Source organism: Crocodylus porosus, unplaced genomic scaffold (assembly GCF_001723895.1).
Source record: "Crocodylus porosus isolate Cpor-Errol unplaced genomic scaffold, CroPor_comp1, whole genome shotgun sequence".
In the NCBI taxonomy this organism is placed as follows: domain Eukaryota; kingdom Metazoa; phylum Chordata; order Crocodylia; family Crocodylidae; genus Crocodylus; species Crocodylus porosus.
Window position 1 is genome coordinate 59,983,313 of NW_017728943.1, and position 8,484 is coordinate 59,991,796.

The following is an 8,484-nucleotide window of genomic DNA, read 5'->3' on the forward strand; positions in this document are numbered from 1 at the left end:
TTGGAGTCACCAGGAACAATGGCCACAAGCTGAGGGAGGATAGGTTTAGGTTAGATATTAGGAAGAACTACTTCATGGTAAGGGTGGCCAGAGCCTGGAATAGGCTTCCCAGGGAGGTGGTGCTCTCACCTTCCCTGGAGATCTTCAAGCGGAGATTGGATAAGCACCTGGCTGGGGTCTTATGACCCCTGTCACCCCCAGTGTTCCTTCCTGCCCATGGCAGGGGGTCGGACTAGATGATCTGTCTAGGTCCCTTCCGACTCATTGATTCTGAGACATTTAAAAAAACAAATGAAATTTGGCGTTGCTCAGCTACTTCGTTGTTGTTGGTCACCACTGTCTTGTAGACTTCAGCTGAAGTAAAAAAAAAAAACAAAAAAACCCTTTACCAAACAAGAGATTATTTTAGTGTTTGTTACTACTTGTATATGATCAAATAATAGCAACATTTGTGATGAAAGCTTGTGAAAGAGGAGAAGCGTGATTCCTTAAAGCTGAGAAGCTAATAAACAGTAATCCTTTTAAAAAATAGTATTCATATGAAAGGAAAAGACTGCTGCTGCTAGGTATTTATGTTCCAACCAGCTTGTGTGTGGCTTCTGATGCAATGAATCTTGCACTTTTGAAGGCTGAAATTGTCCAGGTTTTTTTCTTCCTAAAATATCTTTGAGCCGAAAGAGTTCAACTATTTTTGAGCAAAAGGAGAGTGAAACAATTATGTTCCAATTTATAAAATACATTATTTTAAAGTTTTTCTTTCTATTTTTTTAGTGGTTTTATAGCCAAACTCCCTGGAAAAATAAGTGGAAACTTGAAAAGTGTATCACCCACATTAAGAAGACATGCCTTTTAAAAGTTGTCATGAAATTTTCTGCTTGTTTGACTGGTTTGTTACCCCTGAAAAACATAATCTTGTGCACGCTCAGTGCATTTTGCATGGGATTTCTTGCTAACTTAATAAAGAGGGCTCTAAAGGAATTCTCTTCTTAAATTCTAGGAAGGTCTGTTGTGTTATATAGTACGTGAAGTTTTCAGGAGAGCATGGTATTTTGTTGCACTTTACTGCTGCATGCCTTTAAGTTCCAGGATGTGGTTTTCTGCACCTATAAAATTTAATGATATTATTGTTGCCTTTAAGAATAGTTCATGGGATGAATGTAGAAACAAACTTTGATCCATGCTAGGCTTCCACTACTGTATGTCTTGGAATACATGCACACTAAATGTGTGTGAGTCTGGCTTACTGTAGTTTTCATATAATAGTATATTGTGCACAGTCTAGTGTTTTGTAGTCATTGTATGTGGATGCTCAATGTATAAGTAAGGTTCTTACATGGCTATAAGTTTTTTAGGATTAGGTCCTGTCTTATTAAAATACATCCATCAGAAAGAGGATAATGCATTTATATATTAAGTCTAAATCATGAAAGATCCACTAGATAATATCCTGTAGAATCATAAGTTGGTTAGCAGAGATCTCAAAGGTCTTCTCATCCAACACACTGTGAATGCAGGAGGTGCAGAATGTAGCGCATGCAAACATAACTAAGGTTGCATGTAAAAACTTCACAGTGATGTTTCCTGACTTATTTTTTTCAACAGCTCATCTGTTGAGGGTATAGACTAACCCAGTAGGTGAGTATAGACCAGGAGTGGGTAATTATTTTGGCTGGAGGGCTTGCTTAATGAGTTTTGCTGAGCTGTCAAGGGCCACAAGGTGCTCTGCCTCCTGGTCACCATCTTGGGACCAGAAGTCCTGCCCCTAGCCCCTGACCTTTGCCACCAGAAGTCTCTCACTTGCCCCCAAAAGTGTTCCTTGGGGGGGGAGGGGGTGCCATCTTTGAACCAGAAAAAAAAATCATAAACTAGAAGTCAAACATATACAATAACGTATTTTAATTTTATTGCAAAAATATTATTGTCATGATTTGTGTTTGTGTTGTGTGTATATAGAAGTGATTTGCATAATAGTTCAAAAATGGTGTCTTAGTCTTGTATATTGTGCATGGGGGAGTATGTGAGGTGTAGTTGGTAGTGGGTTTGTGTGTGGCGGGGGTTGTGAGAGGGTGTGGCTGTGTGTGTGTGGTGGCACATGCAGGTGTGTGTATATGTGGGGTGGTTGTGGGGTGCGGGCACTCCTATGTGCTACAGTCCCTGCTGGTGGCAGCAGCAACAGCAGCCAGTGGCAGGCTCTTGGGGCTGTCATGGCCTGCGCAGCATTGCTGCCTGGCAGTGTGCAGCTCCAGCCAGAGCTGTATGTGGTGGCAAAGTCATCTGGCCTCTATCGCACGGGGTTCCCTGCAGTGCACCTGCAGCACTGGGGGGAAGCCCCACACAATGGAGCTAGCTGCCTTCTCTGCTCCCTGATGACAAGGAAGCAGGGAGGGGGGCTCCATGCCACTTCTGGTTGAGTCATGGCAGCAGGGGTTGGGGAGCTGGCTTCACTGAGTGGGGCTTCTCCTCCGTGGTAGGCAAGTGCTGGAAGCTGCACGTGTGCTGCAGGAAGCCCATCGTGACAGAGGCAGGCTGGCCTTCCTGGGCTTCTTACCATTATGTGCAGCTCTGCCTGGAGCTGTGTGCTGCTACACAGCAGTGCCTGTGTGGGCCATGAGTGCCGTGAGGGCCTGCTATTGCTGCAGATGGCAGGGGTTACGCACAATGGAGGGGAGTGGTGTGGGGGGGTCCCCATACCCCCTACCCTCCCTCACCTGCACCCTGCTTACCAGAGCTCCATGCTGCTCCCCTGAGCATGGGCTCTGCTCCTACTGGATCCAGCCCCATGCTCCCTGCCCCAACCTAGCTGCAGCTCCCCCCTGCTGCCCCTGCTGCAGCTCCCCTGCATCCTGGCTGCTTCCCTGCCTGCTGCCCAGGGTGAGTGCTGGAGCAAGGAAATGCAGAGGAGCTACTAGTGGCTGGGGAAACCAAGCAGCTCCCCCTGCGGCTGCAGCAGTAGAAGCAGCAGCAATACCTGAAAGATGCATGCTGGCTGGGCTGGGTCCTTCTGCGCACAAGGTGGGAGTGAGTTGTGCAGGTTGGGTGGGGTCCAGTTAATTGGTGGGTGAGTGTTGGCTGGATCAGATTGCCAGGTGGGCCAGATTCGGCCCGAGGGCTGTATTTTGCCTGCCTCGGTGTAAGCGGATGTAATCAGTGCGGCATTATGAAAGGATACAAATATAAGTTTTTACAGTTCAACTGGTTATATTGCTACAGAATCCTGCAGGTGTAAGTGTAGTGAAACTGTTTCAATTTCGCTTGCATATCAAGCCCCTTTCCTACCAAAATAGTTCCTCCAAAATTGGGGTGTGTCTTAAGGAGGGAAGCTGAATTTTCTTTGCTGGAGTAGAAGCAGAGAGAGGTTGTACTCTAACATGATGTTGTACAGCTACCAATACTACTGCCACTTCTTTCTGGACCAGGAAGCAGATGGGGCAAACCTTCTCACAGCTACTAAGAAATTTGCAGTAGGTCTTGGATGAGCACTGTATCTTATACCTTAAACATCAGCTGAGCTGGCTCAGTGAGGCTTGTGGTGCAGAAACAGCACTTTATTATTTACAGGAATTTGTATGGGGAACTATTTACACAAAAGAATTAACAGACTTGTGACTGTCCTTCTAAGGGTCTGGGGTCTAGCCTTGTTGCTGTCTTGTTACACCAAGGACTTACTGCTGCTTCACCTGGACTGTCTCCTTTTTCTACATTCTGCCTTCTAAAAACAAGGGGCTCTGAAGTGCAGTGCAGCTGTTTTGTAGACTCCTGGTTGCTTTCCACAGCTGGTCCAGGCTTTGGGCAGCTGTAGCGGGCAGCTGGAAGGCTGCAAGCAGCTGTGCTGGGCTTTGCAGACCTGACACTGGCTCCATGGTGGTGGCAGCTGCACACATGCCTCTGAGTGGATGGTAGGAGAGGAGCCAGGTTGCACTGCCCCAGGCCCCGTCCTGGCAATGTGCCCAGAGGTATGTGCACAGCTACCACAGCCATAGAACTGGTGCTGGGGCTGTGGAGCCCCATGAAGGGGTTTGCAACCTCTTAGCTATAGCCAGCCCAGGCTCTGGGCTGACAGAAGCTGCCCAGAGCCCAGGTTGCCTGTGGCATGCTGAGGAAAATGGCCTCATGCACCATGCTCTAGCACGTGCTGGGGGCTGCCGATCCCTGACCTTGACTCGGCTTCTGACCTTTGGGATCAGTCATTCTGACTAAAAAAAAATGGAAGGATTTCATAGCTTCTCTTAATCTGATTTTGATTTTATTTTTGTGTAGTTCCATTTCTTTGTTCTTCAGCCAAAATTATATGGAGGTTGTGGCAGTAGTGATATCAGAGTGTAATTTCTGTAGATTTAATTCCTTTAATAATATTTGTGGGCTCTCTGAAGTTTTTTATTGTAGAAAAAAAATACTTTAAGTTCTTCTTGGGCTTTATGCAGATTTCATAATACTTATGGTAACTGGATGTAAACATAGGAACAGTTTTTAACTAAGGCCAGGTGCAGACATTTCACTTGTACCAGTAAAAGTATTTAGAAACTGGTCTATGCCTGTAACAGAACCGAAGTTTGGCACATATATAGATTGATTTAAAAATGGTAGAACCCGGTCTAAGATTTGTTCCCCCCACCCCATGAGGGCGTGTGTGTGTCCTATTCACTACCAACCTAAACTATGCCACTTACAGAAACCATGGGTGCAGATGGAAGTGCAGCTTCCAGGTGTAACTCGGAACATTTTGTGAAAGCGTTCTGAGTTACGACGTTACCCCAGACCAAACAGGGGTTGACTGTTGGTTTCAGGGGGAATCTAGCTGCTGGCTGCCAGCTTGCATAGGTTTTCCCCTTGCAGTGGCCCCTTCTTCCTGTAAGCCTGCTCTGTTTTCAGAATGGGAGGGGGGAAAGGGAGCAGAGGGAGCTTATTCTAGGGGTTTCCCAGCCAGCACTCGAAGGTGGGGTGAGTGAATTGGAGCCCCTCCACCTTGGGGAATATACTCGTCCTTCCCTGTGGGGGTGGGGGCTGAAGAACACCAGACTGAACTCCCTCCTCTCTCTTTTCCCACCTCCCATTCTGAAAACAGTGAGAGGCTGGGAGCTTTGCAGGCACAAGTTTCAAAATGTAGCAACTTTTGTAACATCTTAATCCAATACCTCACATAATGAGGGGTCAGATTTTCAACCAGTGGGTTATTTTTGAAGTTTATATACTTGCATATTTGTATAATTGTTCCTATTTAGCAAAAAGTAATGGAGCCTTATTTTAAGTTGCACCAAGTTTACTGTAAAGCCTATATTTAGGTGAAAATCTAGATGTTGTAATGTTACAAGCCCATGAGAATCAACTTTTCTTTGAGTAAATAACAAAAATATACAAATGCAAATAATTAATGTACAAATCAAAACACTTTAAATCAAGAGTTTCCTGTTTATTGAAATCAAGATTCATATCAGCAATTTAAATCAACTCATCCGATTTGTAATCATTATTAAGTGACTTTTCCATGTTCAGCTAATTGTCTTGATTTATGTCATTATATATTCATTTACTCCTGTTTGTAGCTTTTCTTTATTTCTCGACTTGCGAGTTTAAATCTGTCTGGTAGAGTATTTCTAGGGAGTAGTATTTCAATCTCTTTTTAAATTTCTTGTTTGTACTTTATTGAAGGTGATCATGCTGATGATAAAGACCATTGTAACTTTCTTTCAGAATCCATTTGTATGTCCTCATGCTGTAAGAACAATCAATTTCCTTTGCTTATATCAAGGGTGAGAAGTAACTATGGCTAAACAAAGGTCATGCTGAAAAGCTATTGGAAGGCCTGGGATAGGAACGTAAATTACCTTCCCATATTTTGATTATGACCTTGAAAACGATATCACTTGCAGGATCATCCAATTCATCCATAGTCTATTTCCCCATTCAATAGATTTGCTTTAATTCAGTAACACATTTTAATTCAGTAACAGACAATGAATTTACTGTCTCCTGAATTGAGGATGGATCGTTTCTAATTTTCTACATAACTTTTGACAGTGTGTACAGTTTACCGGTTTTCTTTAGTCTGTTTGACATAAACAAATCTACTCTCTACTCCAAAGTAATAGTCCTTATAATGTGTCTTTAATTACAATCTCATGCAAATCTCATATATACTAGACATGACACACTATACTCTTAACCTGTGTATTATGTTATCACTCACTATTTGCCAAAGTTACTGAGGGAGTGTTTAAAATGTTGTATCATAATTGGAAGAAGATTAATGTATGGTGTATACTTTTTTTGAGGCAGAAGAGACAGTCGTGAATATGTGAGGTCTGTTGCTTTTGCTGGAAAACGGCTTAGTGCAGCATTTGTTAGACTAGGGATTGCAAGGTGAATGGAAATTCAGCTGTAATAGCTGAGTTTGGAGCAGAAGTGGGTTGCCATGGAAGAAGATTGGGAACTGCTGGCTGAGTGGGCATTAGTTTAGCTTGACCTTGATGGCTGTCACTAAAAGATGCATTGTTTAAAAGGAAATAAATAAACTTCTTATAATCAAAATATAAATCATGCTATCAGATCTATTGCTCACCTTCTGAAGATTTTTCTAGATCCCAACAAATTAAACTCTCCTATATTTCATAATTACCCACTCAACCCCTTTTTCCTTTTTTATTAGGCTTCTAGTCAGTTTTTAAAACTTCCCTTGTAAATTGTAAATGATATTCTCATCACTTCTGTTTTAACAGCAGTAGAGTTGAGAGTTTTTATACATGCTCTAGGGTGTAGGAGGGGGACTTTAATTAGAGCAGCTCTGATTAAAGTGCAGCAGTGTCTCCATGCTTCAAAATGGCAGTGGGGGCACTTTTAAAGCTGGTTGAATGATTTTCTTAAACTCCTTTGTTTTAGTTAAAGTGCCCCTGTTGCCATTTTGAAACACAGGGATGCTGATATGTGAGAGACAGACTGGCTGAAGTGCAGTAATTTGCACTCGATTAATCGAGTCTTTGCCATTGCACTGTAATTGCAGCATGTCAGAGTAGCCTCCTGGCACGTCTTCAGGCACCCAAAATTTTCATTCAGAGATTGAAGTTAAAACCTAATATTTTAGTGTTTTTAAAAAATCCTTCAACCTTTCGTATATCTGTTTTGCCAATGTGGACATATTTTGAAGCAAGTTTTTTTTTTTTTTTTTTAAATGGAAAAACCTGATAAATCCTGTCCTCCTCTCTCCTTTTCCCTATATTGATTTACACCAGCTTTTTTACAGTTGTGATGCAGATACTAGCACTGTAACAGAATGTCAAGATGGTATTCTTAAAATTTTGTGATTCCTTGAAACTTTATGGCAGAGTGGCTCTCCAAATTTGCAGAATTGAAGGTTATGGATTATAGTCAGGAAAAAATTGTAGTACGAGTTCAATGTATACATTCCATAGGGAAAGACTGGGGCTAATTTCATTTGTAATCCAGTGTATTGACCCTCATGAATAGATAACTATTTTTCCCCCAAAGGAAATGGTACCCCAAGGAATATTTATTGATTTATCAGTTTTCCTTCTTGCATAAAATGTCCTTTGGGTGGGGGGGAATCTTGTGTATTATCTTATTAAGTGAATTAATTATTTTGTTGAGATTTTAAATGTTAGACTAAATTTCATATAATTTTACATTACTTTCTAATAGGTGGAGAACGAACTTGTGGCGTACATGAGCTAATCTGCATAAGAAAGGGTAAGTAGTTTTTTTTTACAATGACTGTTTAAATTCTTAAAAGTTAATTTTTACTTTAATGGAGGCTAGTAAATTTTCATCAAAATAGTGTTTCATCAGACAGCAATTTCAACAAAACTGATTTTTTTTGTGAATTTGCGGATAAAAAATGCATGAAAATTATTTAAAAATTAGTCTAGGAAAATCTTTGTTTTTTGCAGAATTTAATTTTGGGGTTTCAAAATTTTGTTTTGAATTTGAACAACATTTTTATTGTTATAGTAAATTGCAAAATGTCAGTATTGAAGTACATTATTCAGTACTTTCACCCTAGCATTATAATATGAAACTGTACAATAGAATATTCTCCTTCCTTTTAAAAACAACCATTTAAAGGGCTAATTTTAAAAATAGAATATTTCAGCTAGTAATATATAGGTCACAAATGATGTAAAATCGCAATGGGGGAAGTTTTATTTGCAGTAAAAACAAAAACTGAGCATGAAAAACAGCTATTTTATGACTTCTGAATATGGCTTTCTTGTCAAGGGTGAAATGTGTTGACTGTAGGTTGAATTGAGCTTCTAGTAGGGCTGTGCGAAACTTTGGTAGCTAATTTGATTCAGAGGAGATTGAGTTTGATTTGGGGTCTGAATCTCCAAATCAGGAGAACAGGTAAAAGCTCCAAATTGATTTGAAGCATCCGAATCGATTCGGAGATTTGGACTAAACAGGCAGCTGACAGCTGCTTCCAGCTGGTAAGTCTGTTGGGTTTGGGGGAGAGGGGAAAGAAAGGGTGTGGGGGAG

The 8,484-nt window shown here is 41.5% G+C and overlaps 1 protein-coding gene across 1 annotated transcript in view; it reads left to right on the plus strand.

Moving 5' to 3' along the window:
- SYT14 (synaptotagmin 14) overlaps window positions 1-8,484 on the plus strand; it is a 147,874-nt gene that overhangs the window by 7,662 nt on the left and 131,728 nt on the right. The window contains exon 2 of the mRNA XM_019549433.1: window positions 7,651-7,698. Within this exon, the coding sequence (XP_019404978.1) occupies window positions 7,651-7,698 (48 nt within the window). The remainder of the gene's footprint in view (window positions 1-7,650; window positions 7,699-8,484) is intronic.